The following is a 15,813-nucleotide window of genomic DNA, read 5'->3' on the forward strand; positions in this document are numbered from 1 at the left end:
GGGCAGAGAGAGGGAGACACAGAATCCAAAGCAGGATCCAGGCTCTGAGCTGTCAGCACAGAGCTGGAGGTGGGGCTCGACCCCAAGAATTGGGAGATCAAGACCTGAGCTGAGGTCGCCCCTCGACCCACTGAGCCACGCAGGAGCCCCAATTTTGTTATTTTTTAAAAAAAAACATAAATAAGTCTTATAAATATTTGAAACTTGTGAAGCCAAACAAGCCCTAATCTCATTAGTCTGTTGTAATTTTCCACTGCATTTCTAAATGTTAGAGCGGGCTCGTTTTTCCTTTCCATAAACTCTTTCCTTTGAAGTAATTATCCTCTTTCTGGCAAAATTAATAGGAAGGGGGATGGGCTTCCTTTTTTAATGTAAGTGAAAACTCAAACCAATTAAGTTTCAGTGTTACAGGAATCAAGGATGTTTTAATCTCAATTTATATTTGCATTTATGACCGTTGGCTTTCCCCAAGGACACACGGAAAAGCCGGCCCCTACACCTGGTTTCAGGTTGATTACAATTAACATGGCACAATTTTAGCATTAAAGGTTCATTTTGTATCAAACGCCTTTTTGTGCGGAGGAGGTGGAGGTGGTGAAGACAAAATCCTCAATCAAAATCCCCGCCAAATTGCATTGTTCTTTGGGGAACAGGTTTTCAAATGCCAAGGAACAAAAGAGGGTTTGGTTTTCCAATCTTCCTGGGGCGGCAGCAGATTGTGAAGCAGCGACCGGAAGAAACCAAAGTATAAATTATCAACTGGAGGAAGGCGCGTGTGTGTGCGCGTGCACTAGGGGGCTTGGAGGAAGACTGGAAAGAGATGGGAGCACATGTTAAGGCTCTAAGGACTTTTTTTGCAAGGTACCTCGTTACGTAATATTTATAAGGAAAGGCGCTGCAACAGTATCAGCGCGCTGACCCGTATTTTCCCGGCCCTTGTTTACCACCCCAAGCTGGGCTACAATGGGGATGGGGGGAGGGGACAAGAAGCGTCTGGCAGGCAGAGAGCAGGCTAAACAGCGGGAAACCAGCCACTTGCGCAGAAGCGGAGTCCCGAGAATTTCCGCCAGGCTTTGGCACCAATCCACAGACCCCGAAGGGCTCCACTGGCCTTAGGATCCGCAGTTTAATGCACAATCGGGGATCCAGCCTCCTAAGATTTTTTTTTTTTTTAGTAAACGCGGAAAGGGTTTAAGGCTTAGAAAAATGCATTGTCTGTCGGCTCTGGGATTCTGAGACTGGGATTCTGAGGTCCTGGGGACCTCACGATGAGAACAGCACATTGGAGCGTGGGCCAGGCCGTTCTCGTGGCGGGAGGGACGGGCGCGACGCGGGAATGCGCGCGGGCACGGGCGCGCCGCTTCTCAGCAACGGCGCATGCGCCTGCACGCCTTCCAGCGCGGCCGCGCAGCTTCGCGGGCTTAGCTCTTCCAACCCGAGCTCGGCTTTCTCCGAGTGCGTATCCTGGAGCTTCGGGCCGCGGGAGGCGGGAGGAGAGAGGTCGGCTGGGGCGGGGCCGGGAGGCCTGCGAAAGTCTGCGAAGGTCTGCGAGGGAAGCCCAGTCTCCGGAAGTGGCCGTTGTAAACACCGTCTCCCTAGGGCTTGTCCACTCTTGTCCCCCTTCTCTATTCGTTCCCCCTCCCGGGTCCTAGAGTCCGTCGGGTTCCAACAGTTTTTGCTCTGACCCCCGCGATCGGCCTAGACCTCTTTCTACCATTGAGATTTGGAGCTGCCCCTGGGGTCTTGGGTGTCTTGTCTGGACCACGGGAGCCCCCTGAGGTAACCACGGGGTGTGGGGGCTTCGAGGCGAACGACTTGGTCGGGGAGGTGTTGAGAGGAACGGTATGGGTGGCTGCAGTGAGAGTTATGGGGAACCCCGAGTTAGTTTGTGGTTGTCCTGGGACTGTTGCTGTCGTTTGTGGGGACACGCCTCCAGCTCCCTGGGCTGGGCCTCTCCGCATATTTGGGGGAAAGATCCCCTTGGAGAATCTTAATCTGAGACCGCTGCAGAGGTACCCAGAGGACTGAATAGGGACCCAGAGGGCATGCCCTTGCTTCTAAGGTTTACAACCCCTGACTACCGAGCTATTCCCCTCCGATAATCAGTAAGATCTTGGAGGACAAGGACCACGTCTTTTTCATCCTTAAAAAAAAAAAAAAAAAATGCCAGCCACACATTAGACACTGTATAAATGTTTGATAAATGAAAGAATGAATTGTGTTAGGCTGTTATCTGTAGCTTCCACTGCTTACTTTCAGGACTCTAACAGATGTAGAAAATTTGGCTGTTTTTCCAGGGTTGTACATTTTCTACAGAAGTAGAGCCTCCTTTTGACTGTTCTTTATTTCATCGTGATAATTATCCTAGGCAAATACATATTTTTTCATTTTAAGTAGATCTCTCATGATTCTGCGTAAGTTTACTCACCAATTTCAGTTGGTGCTCACCTCTTTCGAATACAAAACACATCGATGTTTTGTATAGTTCACATAATTTTGGAGAGAAGATCCTCCCATTTGTCACCTCCCATTTTGTCACCTGTTTTATTGAAGAGTTAGTGCCTAACAACAACAAAACGATGGTAGAGCAGAAATTACAGTGGTTTCTCATGAAATGAAGAAGAAACAAAGGCAATGCAACCTGCTGAGAGGAAAGAAGGGAGTAGTTTTAATCTGGAGCTTTGTGTATTAGTCCTGGTATAGAGTTTTATTAGCCTAGTAACCTAAGGCCAATCACCTAAGCTTACTAGACATTAGATTCCTTATCTGTGAGATTAGGAGGATAGACTTGGTCTTTAAAGTCCTATTTAATTCTAAAATTCTTTGATTGTCTCAGCCCCCTTGTCATGGTTTGTTTTGATGAAAGAACCAGACATCCTTTTAAAGGTGAAATATAGAAATCTGCAGATAGAATTCCCCAACACAGATGTTATTATTGAAGTCAGCATTGTGTTGTGAAAAAGGGTGGGCTTAGGAGTCAGCCAGAGGTGAATTTGAATTCTAACCCTCCCATTGAATATCTTTATGCAAGTTACTCAGCCTCTCCAAGCCTTAGTGCTCCTTATCTGCGAAATGGGCATAATCATCTCATAGACCGTCGGGAGGATTCAGTGACATCAGGGTATGGTTAGTGCAGTAACTGGCACATAGTAAGTGCTCAGTAATAGTGGCTTTTATCTTTTCATTCCCCCCTCCTCCCTTTTCCCCCTGGATCTGTACAGACACACCAAGAGATGAATACATTCTGGATGATCCACTGAAGGACTCGACTGTGAGGTAGGAAAACTTTGTACCAGCAGTGGCTCTGAAATCTAAAGTAGAATTGTGTTTCTGGCTGGTATTTACTCTTAGGATGTCTAGATCATTGATCCCTTGGTCTCAATTGCCCCATTACCTATTTCTAAATAACTTGTTATTGAAGAAGGATATACATAATTTCCCTCATCTATTTTAGTAGGAATGGTGAGAATAGTCCAACTCCACTACCAACAGAAGATTAATCTATTAATACATTAACATAAAAAGCTGTATTAAACTTTGCCTTTATCGATCACTGCTCCAGGATAGCCTGGTTTGGACCCAAGCCTGTGGTAGTGCATTTGGATTGAAAATCCACTGGAGATCTGAGTCCTCCTTCATTGGGAAGCCCCTGACTTGTAGTTAGTTTGGATGGGGTAGGGGTGCAGGGAAGAATGAGATGTGTTTGAAAAATCTGCAGTAGTGAGTAGAAGTGCTTCCCTGACAAGCAACGCCTCACATGTTCTCTGGCTGGGCATGAACCATGTCTTGAAGGCCAGTGGCAAGGCACACAGCAGACCTATGGAGTCAGCCAATATGGGCTTGAATCCAGACTCTGTCGCGTACTAGAGATTTGACTTTGGACAAGTGATTGAATATTTTTAAGCCCTAGTTTCCTTAGATAGAAAGGGGGGACATTAACAATATCTCCCCCTTGGGATTGGTATAGACAGAAATCAGATAATCTATAAAAGGTTTTTAGCACTCTGTCTGGAGAGGGGATCTTTGTTACAGTTGTTGTGATGATAGTAGGAGTGGCTTTGAGGTATCATAATTTGTTGATAGATAATGGCGTATTGAATGTTTTCAAAAGGAAAGCATTATTTACAGAGTTAGATACATATTGGAGGAAGGCTGATGTTGATTGCATGTCATAAGAAATTTGTAATTACTTGTACAGATTAGCTAAGGTGTTTATTTTAATTTGTGGCATCTCACAGGAAGTTTCAAGTAAAGCTTGGAACGCATTATGTGAGGAACCTGTAATTCTTTGACCTAACTCCCTATTTCATTGACATTTTCATTACTGTACCTAGCTACTTGCCTCATCATTCGTTATCTTCTTTTCCTTTTTTTTTTTTAAGTTTATTTATTTTGAGGAGAGAGCATGCATGTGTGCAGGGGAGAGGCAGAGAGAGAGGGAGAGAGAGAATCCCAAGCAGGTCCCACACTGTCAGCACAAAGCCCAATGTAGGGCTCGATCCCACGAACCATGAGATCAGGACCTGAGCCAAAATCAAGAGTCAGACACTCAACCAACTGAGCCATCCAGGCACCCCTAATTATCGTTATTACTTTTAAAGTTTATTTTTATTTTTGAGGTGGGGGAGGGGCAGAGAGAGGGAGACACAGAATCCTAAGCAGGCTCCAGGCTCTGAGCTTTCAATACAGAGCCTGATGTGGGGCTCAAACCACAAACCGTGAGACCATGACCTGAGCCAAAGTCGGATGCTTAACCGACTGAGCTACCCAGACGCCCCTAAAGGAGACTTTAGATAGGATTTTTTTCTTTTGATGATGAATTTAAAAAATTGGGGTATAACTTACATCTCAAAATTCACTGTTTTAAAGTGTACAATTCATTGGTTTTTAGCATATTCACCATGTTCTACAACAATCACCACTATCTAATTCCAGAACACTTCCATCACTCCCAAAAAGAAACCCAGAACACTCCCCAGAAGAAACCTCATACCTATTAACATTCAGACCCAATTCCCCTTCTCCCTGTCCTCTGGCAACTACAAATCTACTTTTTGTTTCTATGTATTTGCCCATTCCATACATTTTATATGCATGGAATCACAATATGTGGCCTTTTGTGTCTGGTTTCTTTCACTTAGCATACTGTTTTCAAGGTTTACCCATGTTGTGACACATATCATTACTTACTTAATTTTTTTTAAAGACTTTATTTGTGAGTAATCTCTAAACCCAACATTGGGCTTGAACTCAATGGGTTCAAGAGTCGCATGTTCTACCAACCGAGCCAGCCAGGTGCCCCTACTTAATTCCTTTTAATTTAGCTTTCTTGGAACAACTTTATTAAATTTGGTAAACTACCTCTTCCCATACTTCTCTGCCCAAGGTAAAATCAAAACACAACACAACGGACATTATTAAAGCCCTATCCTTTTCCTGTGAGTTAGGGGTTCTGTTTGTGCATTTTGTGACACATATGTATACGTGTGTGTGTTTCATCTTTTTCACAAAAATAGAAACATTTTATATATCTGATTTTTAGCCTTGGACATTACTGTTAAGTATAGAAGAGTTTGTTCTTTCTAGGTTTTAACTCTTTAACTTCCATTGTGAATTGTGAGGACAGTTTCTCTGAAGTCTGACCTTTGGGGGCATGGTGGTAAGGTGAAAAGATTTGGGGACTCAGTATCAGAAGAGCTTGATTGAGTCCTTAGTATCCACCATTTAGTTGGTGACTGCCCTTACGCAAGTCGTTTAGCCTTTTTGAATCAGATGAGTTTCCTCAGTTGAAGTGAGGATATAAACCTCAGGTAAGATAATCTTTGCATTGCAGTGTCATAGGGGCCAGGGTTCTGCGTATGAAGCACAGGTACAGGGTTTGGCACTGTATTAGGTGATCAATAAACTGACAGTGGTATTTGTTTGTCTGCCACTCTTTCCAAACTTAGTCTTTAGGGTCCACAGGGAAATAGAATTCTTCCCTCCATGTTGGTAAAAATTCCATCTTTGTCTTGGGTCACACTATTGTAGTATCAGCTAAATCACTGATTGTTTTTAAATATCCCTAGGTGTTTGTCTGTAGGAATCATTACTAGGTTCTCAGCATCAAGGTTCTGTCTCCATCTTGATTGGCAAAGCAAAGCAATGGCCTAGACCAAACTGCAGGAGGAAACAGGGCCAGGAAATCTCAGAAACAAGCCACCATAACTTTTAACGCACAAAAACAACACAAAACGGCATTCCATGAAGTCAGAAAAGCTTGCTTGAAGTTTGTCCCATTCTCAAAGTTTGTGTTCAGTAAAAGAGGGTAATAGAGAGTAGGGTTTGTGCTCAGTAACAGAAATGTACAGTGACTGAGAACTGTATATATGCTGGATGTATTATTTCTATCTCAAATATATGAGATTGATGTAATTATTCCCTTCTTAAGGTTGAGGAAACAGGCTCACACGGTAAGCCACTTGCCCACGGCAACACTAATAAAGATACTTAAAGGCATCCTAAGTCACATCTCTCCAAGTCCAAAGCTATGGTCTTTCTGGGATGTTGCACTTCTTCTAGGTATACCAAGGGACACTTCTGGGATCTTGATTATTTGTATCTGTTTGGGCTTAATTATTGTTATCTCTGTTTAAAATATTTCTCCAGAGATTCCTTCATACTATAAATATAGTAAAGCAACTTACTTTAAATAGTGGGCTTTGTATAATTTGGATTATCTCTCATAGAAGGTGGTTCCAGAGAGGTCAGTGTAAGTGACAACTACTCTCTTTATTCTTCCTTGGTCCCTTAAGAGAAGGACTTTAAAAATTACCATGAGATCATTTGTTGGGAGTACTTTGGTCTCTTTGATTGTAGCATTGCATTAAAAGTATCTCACTTATGCCCAACTCAGTCGGTTAAGCATCTGACTTCAGTTCAGTTCATGATCTCATGACTCCTGAGTTCGAGCCCTGAATCAGGCTCTGCATTGACAGTGTGGAGCCTGTCTGGAATTCTCTCCTTCTCCCTCTGCCCCCCAACTTGTGCGCATGCTCTCTCTCAAAGTAAATAAATAAGCTTAAAAAAATCTCATTTATGAAAAAGGCTTTAGGGACTTAAAAACGTCCCTGGACTTCACTTTCCTTCAAACTGAATTCTGTTCCCTAGAAATAGGTTCTACATTCCTTTTCTAGTTCAAGAGTAATTGGTCACTATTTAAAAAAAATTTTTTTAATGTTTATTTTTGAGGGGGAGAGAGAGAGAGAGAGAGACAGAGGGGTAGGGGTAGAGAGAGGAAGACAGAATCCACAGCAGGCTGCAGGCTGTGAGCTGTTAGCACAGAGCCCTACTCGGGGCTCAAACTCATGAACTGTGAGATCATGACCTGAGCTGAAGTTGGATGCTTAACTGACTGAGCCACCTAGGCGTCCCATTGGTCACTATTTTATTGAGATAATTTTTTCCTTTTATTAGAGAAATTAAAATAATATAATAGAAACTTGTTGTTACAAGAAGGAATATTTTTTTAACATTTTGCCATTTTTGCTTCTAATCTATCTTAAATCAAACGTAATAGCTTTTAAAAATATGAGTATTTAAATGTGTGTTATGGAATAATTTTAAAAATACAAGTAAGTTGAAGAAAAACACGAAAATCACCTGTAGTCTCAAGACTCACATATATAACCACTGTTATATTGTTTACTATGTTAACAGACTTCAGCCCATCTAACCTGTAAGCCACAGACATCTCAGACGGTTTTAATCATCAATAACGAAGTATATCATTGAGAAACAGTGGGCTATTTTGAAAGTTGGAAGACTTACCATGAGTTTAAACACTTTGAGTGATGCCCCTGTTGATACCCAAAGGTAAGCCTCCAGTCTCTTCCTTTTGTTGAGGAGAGCTTTTGGGTCGTAAGCAGCAGGGAGAAGTGGTTGGGGCTGCTGACTGTAAGGATTCTCGCAGTGTGCGAGAATGGACACACACAGTGTGTGAGAATGGACCCTCGCGGGGGGGGGGGGGGGGGCGAGGCTTTGTGCGCCTGGAGGAGCAGGCAAGATGCTTCACAGGCACCAGAACAGTCTGTTTTCCTTGGTTAACTCATCCGTGAGAGTCAGAGTGTGTGTGCTTTCTCCTGTCCTTAGAGAATTGCTTATTCGTTTCTACTTCTCTAAATCTTTTGTCCTCATATTTCTGCGGCTTCGCATTTCTCTGTGGTCCTTCCTTTGGTCAGCCCTAGTCTCGGTGGCTCTGGTTCTTCCTTCTTGCCCCGGTGGTAGTTCACGACTTCTGGTCAGGCATTCCTTTGGTTTTAGCTCCCATCGCAACTGCTTTTACTTGCAGTTTGTATTCCAAGAATTGCTGTTGCTTGTCTCTTTTGTACCCCGGATATCAGCCTTTGGGGGAGGTGCCTACTTTTGGTTGATTCACCTCTAATGTGAAAAATATAAAACTCTTAAGTCTGTCGTGTAAAACTGAGTCACTTTGGGGAGTGCAACCCAAAGGGTGGTTTACAAAGGAACAAGTACAGAAATTGAAAGTGTTTAGAAACTTTTATAATCACGTAACAGAGTAATTTTCTGTTCGTGGAATCTGGTAATAAAACACTTGGGGTTGTATTTTATCTGTTTTTAAAATTTCATATTTAGTTACTCATTTTATATATATTTTAGGAGCACCTTGGTGGCTCAGTCCGTTGAGACTCTGACTCCTGATTTCAGCTCAGGTCATGATCCCTGGGTAGCGGGATTGAGCCCTGCATTGCGCTCCATGCTGAGTGTGGAACCTGCTTCAGATCCTCACTCTCTCTCTCCCTCTGCCCCTCTCCCCTGCTCGTGCTCTCTTTCTTACTCTCTCTAAAAAATTAAAACATATTTTACATTTTACAAGAGCATCATGTATGGGGTTGAGGGGAATAGTGCTGGCGCATGTTTAGTTTAGGAAGAACTGATCTAGACTGCCTTTTCAGCCAGGATGTGTGGGTGGGGCAAAGACCATGACTAACATGTACTTCAACTATAAATAGGATTTGCTATAGAAACATTTCCCACCTATCTTTAGAAGCTACCTTAAGTCCTTTCTGGAGAAAGGTAGGGAATAAAATATAAACTTTTTATTTTGCTGAAAGCCTTTTCACTTTTGGAGGGAACATTTTACCACATAAATATTTATCTGCCATGATTTTTAATGACTAAATCATTCTTTAGGGTTCTAGAATCTGGCTAAATGAAGTTAAACTTTGCTATATACCACTAATTTACTTTTTATTTCTATATTTTCCTTTTCTGAACAATTCATATAAATGGAATCACACAATATGTGGTCTTTTGTGTCTGGCTTCTTTCACTAGGCATGTTCTTCAGGTTTATCTTATTGTTAACAGGAATCAGTATTTCGTTTCTTTTTTATTGCTGAATACTATTCTGTTGTATGGCTATAGCACATTTTGGTTACCCACTCACCAGCTGATGGACATGCAGGTTGTTTCCACTTTTTGGTTATTATGAAAAATACTGTTATGAACATTTGTGTACAAGTCTTTGGGTGGAGGTGATTTCTCTTGTGTAGATTCTTAGGACCAGCATCACTTCATTGTACAGTAAGTTCATGTTAAATTTTTTTTTTAAGTTTGTTTACTTGAGAGAGTAAGAGGAGAGGAAGGGGCAGAGAGGGAGGGAGAGAGAGAATCCCAAGCAAGCTCGTCGCTGCCAGCACAGAGCCCGATGTGGGGCTTGAATTCACAAAACTGTGAGATCATGACCTGAGCCGAAACCAAGAGTCTGGCAGACCTTTAACCGATTGAGCCACCCAGGCGTCCCTATGTTAATTTTTTTAAGAAACTGCTGGGGGTGCCTGGGTGGCTCAGTCAGTTAAGCGTCCAACTTTGGCTCAGGTCATGATCTTGCAGTTTGTGAGTTCGAGCCCTGCGTCAGGCTCTGTGCAGACAGTGTGGAGCTTGGAGCCTGCTTTGAGTTCTGTGTCTCCCTCTCTCTCTCTCTGCCCCTCCCCTGCTCAAGCTCTGTATCTCTCTCTCAAAAATCAATAAATGTAAAAAAAAACATAAAAGAAACTGCTAGATTGTATTCTAAAATAGCTGAACCATTTTACATTTCTACCAGCAGTATATGAGGGTTTTAGTTTCTCCACATTCTTGCCAATACTTATTTTCTGATCTTTTTAAAAAATTTATTTTAATTCCAGTGTGGTTAATTAACTTGATGTGCTATATTAGTTTCAGTTGTACAATATAAGTGATTGAATTTTTTTGATTGACTTTTTGATTATAGCCATTACAGTGAATGTGAAGTGGCATGTTATGATTTTAATTTATATTTTCCTAATGAGTAATATGTTGAGCATCTTTGTATGTGCTTTTTTTTTTTTTTTTGCCATTTATATATCTTCATTGGTGAAAAGCCTATTCAGATCTTTTGCTCATTTTTATTTTTTTTTATTTTTTTACTTTATTATTTATTTTTTTTTAACATTTATTTTTGAGACAGAGAGAGACAGAGCATGAACAGGGGAGGGGCAGAGAAAGAGGGAGACACAGAGTCTGAAACGGGCTCCAGGCTCTGAGCTGTCAGCACAGAGCCCGACGCGGGGCTCGAACTCACGGACCGTGAGATCATGACCTGAGCCGAAGTCGGATGCCCAACCGACTGAGCCACCCAGGTGCCCCTTTTGCTCATTTTTAAATTGGTTGTCTTTTTGTTACTGAGCTTTAGGAGTTTTTTATATATTCTGGATACAAATCTTTTATCAAATATATAATTTACACATATTTTCTCCCATTTGTTGCCTTGGCTTCATTTTAGGTGCTTTGAGGGACTTTCTTTAGTTGATGGCGTGTATTGTCTTCTTGCGTCAGTTGAAGGAATGGCCATGAAGCCTTACTTCAATTCATCCTTCGATTCCTTGTTCATTCCGTCATTCTGCCGTCCCCTCTACTGATTTCCTTTCTTTCTTTCTTTCTTTCTTTCTTTCTTTCTTTCTTTCTTTCTTTCTTTCTTTCTTTCTTTCTTTCTTTCTTTCGAGAACCCAAGTGTGTGTCTTCACATGAGGGCAGGGGAGGGGTAGAGAGAGAGAAAGAAATCCCAAGCAGACTCCTCACCCAGCATGCAGCCTGACCCCTGGGCTTGATCCCATGACTGACTGGCTTACTGACCGACTGACTGAGATCCTGACCTGAGCCAAAATTAAGAATTGAACACTCAACCCCATTGACTTCACTTTCTTAATAATGTCTCTTTGAAGTGCAAATGTTTTAAATTTTTTTGAAGTCCAGTTCTTTTTTTTTTAAGTATGCTCCATGCCCAACATGGGGCTTAAACTCACAACCCTGAGATAGTGTCACATGCTCTACTAAATGAGCCAGCCAGGCACCCCTCCAATTCTTTTCCTTTATGGACTATGCTTTAGGTTTCATATCTGTGTATTTATGAAATCTTTGCCTAACTTAAGGTCATGAAAATTTTTCTCCTATGTTTTCTTCTAAAAGTTATATAATTTCAGTTTTTACATTTAGGTCTGTGCTCCATTTTAAGTTATCTTTTATGTATGGTGTGAGGTAAGCGTCTAAATTAATCTTTTTGCATGTGTGGATAGCCAGTTGTTTCAGAACTATTTGTTGATAAGACTGTTTTTTCCCTATTGAATTGCCTTGACACCTTTATTGAAAATTAATGGGCCAAATATAAATTTGTTTCTAGTCTCAATTATGGTACATTGATCTACATGTCTTTTCTTAATTTAATTCCATGCTATTTGTTTGATTACTGTAGCTTTGTAGTAAGTTTTGAAATTAGGAAGTAAAAGCTCTCCCATTTGTTCTTTTTAAAGATTGTTTTAGTTATTCTGAGTCCTTTGCTTTTCCATGTAAATTTTAAGATGAGCTTGTCAATTTTTTACCAAAAAAGCCTTCTGGGATTATGATAGGGATTATGATGAATCTGTAGATCAATTTGGAGACGATTGCCACCTTAATGGTACTGACTCTTCCAGTGCATGAATGTGAATGTGCATTGTCTTTCATTTATTTAAATCTTTAATTTCTTTAAATAATAATTTGTTTTTTTTTTTTTTTTTTTTTTTTTTTTTAATTTTTTTTTTTTCAACGTTTATTTATTTTTGGGACAGAGAGAGACAGAGCATGAACGGAGGAGGGGCAGAGAGAGAGGGAGACACAGAATTGGAAACAGGCTCCAGGCTCCGAGCCATCAGCCCAGAGCCTGACGCGGGGCTCGAACTCCCGGACCGCGAGATCGTGACCTGGCTGAAGTCGGACGCTTAACCGACTGCGCCACCCAGGCGCCCCAATAATTTGTATTTTCACTATGGAAAGCTTACACTGCTTTTGTTAAATTTAATCCTAAATCTTTTTTTTTGATGCTATTATACATTGAGTTATTTTTTTAAATTTAATTTTTGAATTGTTCATTGTTAATATATGGAAATGTAATTGATTTTTGTATATTGATCTTACATTCTGTGACATTGCTAAAATCTTTTTAATTCCAGTGTTTTTGTTTCTTAATGAATTTCTTAGGATATTCTTAAAGGATCATGTCCTTTGCAATTAAAGATAGTTTTACAGGGGCGCCTGGGTGGCTCAGTCAGTTAAGCATCTGACTTCAGCTCAGGTCACGATCTCACAGTCCGTGAGTTCGAGCCCCGCGTCAGGCTCTGGGCTGATGGCTCAGAGCCTGGAGCCTGCTTCCGATTCTGTGTCTCCCTCTCTCTCTGTCCCTCCCCCGTTCACGCTCTGTCTCTCTCTGTCTCAAAAATAAATAAACGTTAAAAATAAATAAATAAATAAATAAATAAATAAATAAATAAATAAATAAAGATAGTTTTACTCTGGGGTGCCTGGCTGGCTCAATTAATAGAGCATGTAACTCTTGATCTCAGAGTTGTGAGTTCAAGCCCCACATAGGGGCATAGAGCTTACTTAAAAAAAAAGACAGTTTTACTTCTTCCCTTCTAATATATATTCTCTTTGTTTGTTTTCTTTCTGCATGATTGTACTGCCTAGAACCTCCAATAGAAGTGGACATCTTTGTTTTGCTCCCAGTCTTAAGGGAAGCTTTCAGTCTTTCACCAATAAGTATGCCAATTGTAGGTTTTTCATAGATGCTTTTTATCTGATTGAGTAAATTTTCTTATATCCTTAGGTTGTTGAGGTTTTTTTTTTTAATTTATTTTTTTAACATTTATTTATTTTTGAGAGAGAGAGAGAGACAGAGTGTGAGTGGGGGAGGGGCAGAGAGAGAGGGAGACACAGAATCTGAAGCAGGCTCCAGGCTCTGCGCTGTCAGCACAGAGCCTGATGCGGGACTTCAACTCACGAAACATGAGATCATGACCTGAGGCAAAGTTGGATGCTTAACCAGCTGAGCCACCCAGGCACCCCAAGTTTTTTTTTTTTTAAATCACAAATAGGTACTTAATTTTGTCAAATGCTTTTTCTGTATCTATTAAGATGATTGTGTAATTTTTGTCTTTTATTTTAGTAAAATGGTATATCATGTCAATTGATTTTCAGACATTAAATCAACTTTCTATTTTTGGGATAAAAATCCCACTTGGTCATGCTGTGTAGTCATTTTAAGATGTTGTTGGATTTGGGGGGCGCCTGGGTGATTCACTCGTTTGAGCATCCAACTTCAGCTCAGGTCATGATCTCACAGTTTGTGGGTTCGAGCCCCGCGTCAGACCCTGTGCTGACAGCTTAGAGCCCGGAGCCTGCTTCGGATTCTGTGTCTCCCTCTCTCTTTGCCCCAACCCCGCTCGCGCTCTGTCTCTCTCTAAAAATAAATAAACAGAAAAATATTAAAAAAAAAGATGTTGTTGGATTTGGTTTGCTAATGTTTTGTTGAGGATTTTTTGCATCTCTATTCATGAGGGAAATTGGTCTGTAGTTTCTTGTGATGTCTGACTCACTTTGATCTTAGGTAATGCTGGGTTAATAGAATGAGCTGGAAAGTGTTTCTACCTCCTCTAAAGTTAGGATTGGTATTATTTCTTCTTTAAATGTTTGGTAGAATTTACTAGGGAAACCATCTGGACTTGGGCCTTGTTTTTAGATTTTTTTAAATTATAAATTCAATATCTTTAGCTGTTATGAGTCTATTCAGATTTTGTTCGTTTTGGGGTTAGTTTTGATAATTTCAGTCTTTCTAGGAATTTGTTCATTTGATATACATTGTCTAACTTGGCATACAGTTGTTCGTAGTATTTATTATAATCCTTCTAGGTTGGCATTCCCTCTTTCATTGTTTATTTTTATAATTTGAGTCTTTTCTCCTTTTTGTCAATCTAGCCAAAGATTTACAAGTTTGTTAATCTTTTCAAAGTACCAAATTTTGGTTTCATTGGTTCTCTCTGTTTGTTTTTTAGTTTTATTGAAAAAAATTAACTTTACATATATACATTATTTAAAGAATCTAATGTTCTACTAGACTTACTGCTGTTAGGAAAAATGACAGTACTAATTTGCTTGATCACTGTCTTGATCCCTAGAAACAATCATTTTCAACTCTCCAAGATGATTTTTATTTAAAAAAATTATTATTAAAAAAATTTTTTTAATGTGACCCTCAGAATTTTTTTTTTTTTTTTAATTTTAGAGAGAGAGCAGGGGAGGGGCAGAGGGAGAAAGAGAATCTTAAGCAGGCTCCATGCTCAGTGCAGAGCCTGACTCAGGGCTTGATCCCACGACTTTGGGATCATGACCTGAGCCTAAATCAAGAGTTGGATGCTCAGCCAACTGAGCCACCCAGGTGCCCCTTAAAAAAATTATTTTTAATTTTATTTAAAATTCTGTACTTTCTGTGTTGAAGTATAGTTGACACACAATGTTACATTGATTTCAGTACAAGATAGTGATTCAACAAGTCTATATGTTATGCTATGCTCACTAAAAGTGTAGCTGTAGCTACCATCTGTCACTATACTCTGGGCAGGGGCCAAGCTAATCTCTGTGTCATTCCAATTTTGGTGTATGTGCTGCCAAAGCGAGCACTGTCACCATACTCCGAGATGATTTTTAAAATCTGTATCTCTTAAAAATTTTTTGAAGTTTATTTATTTTGAGAAGGGGGGGGGGATGAGTGGGGGAGGAGTAGAGAGAGGGGAATGAGAATCCCAAGTGGGCTCTGTGCTGACAGCAGAGCGCCCGATGTGGGGCTCAGACTCATGAACTGTGACATCATGACCTGAGGCGAGGTTGGACACTTAACCGACTGAGCCACCCAAGTACCCCTGTATCTCTTAAAATTTTTTTATATTGGTATTAGATTTTTCAGGTTTAGCCATTATCTATTGACTACAGAAGATCATAATTTCATTTTCATTCATGCTTGCCTCCTTTTTCTGTCCTATTTATATTTATTAACATTGCAATCTTGGTTAGTTTTCAATGTTTATGGTATTATAATTTTGGAAACTTTCTAGTTGAGCCTCTGAGTATTTAGTTTTTTCTCTCTTGTACATTGTTTTTCTTGGACTTGATAATTGTTTCATTGATTGTTTAGTTTGCTTAATTTCTATGAATTTATCATGACTTCAACCTTATATTCCAACCAAGTTATTTTAATAATTTTAATGCCAGCATACTTCACATACAGTGTTATGTTAGTTTCACTTGTACAATATAGTGACTCAGCAATTCTGTACATATCTTAGCGCTCATCCTGATAAGTATGTTCCTAAATCCCCTTCACCTGTTCCACCCATACCCCGGAAGTATTCTGTTGTGTTCTGTTTGCATCTTCTTCAAGAAATCACTCCTGGAAGCTGTGGCCAGTCCAGTACTCCAGCTGGGACAG

At 40.4% G+C, this 15,813-nt stretch overlaps 1 protein-coding gene across 3 annotated transcripts in view; it reads left to right on the plus strand.

Annotated features, from left to right (window-relative positions):
* The first annotated feature begins 718 nt into the window (after positions 1-718).
* CCDC171 (coiled-coil domain containing 171) overlaps positions 719-15,813 on the plus strand; it is a 309,890-nt gene continuing 294,795 nt past the window's right edge. Inside the window, exons 1-3 of one of the 3 annotated variants that reach the window (XM_030294126.1) lie at positions 1,484-1,779; positions 3,222-3,276; positions 7,699-7,854. In XM_030294126.1, coding sequence (XP_030149986.1) covers positions 7,811-7,854 — 44 coding nt within the window. In that variant the 5' untranslated portion in view covers positions 1,484-1,779; positions 3,222-3,276; positions 7,699-7,810. Of the gene's footprint in view, positions 862-1,483; positions 1,780-3,221; positions 3,277-7,698; positions 7,855-15,813 lie in introns of those variants that run through there. The other 2 variants (XM_030294128.1, XM_030294127.1) reach the window with 2 other exon arrangements.

This window comes from Lynx canadensis, chromosome D4 (assembly GCF_007474595.2).
Source record: "Lynx canadensis isolate LIC74 chromosome D4, mLynCan4.pri.v2, whole genome shotgun sequence".
Classification (NCBI taxonomy): domain Eukaryota; kingdom Metazoa; phylum Chordata; class Mammalia; order Carnivora; family Felidae; genus Lynx; species Lynx canadensis.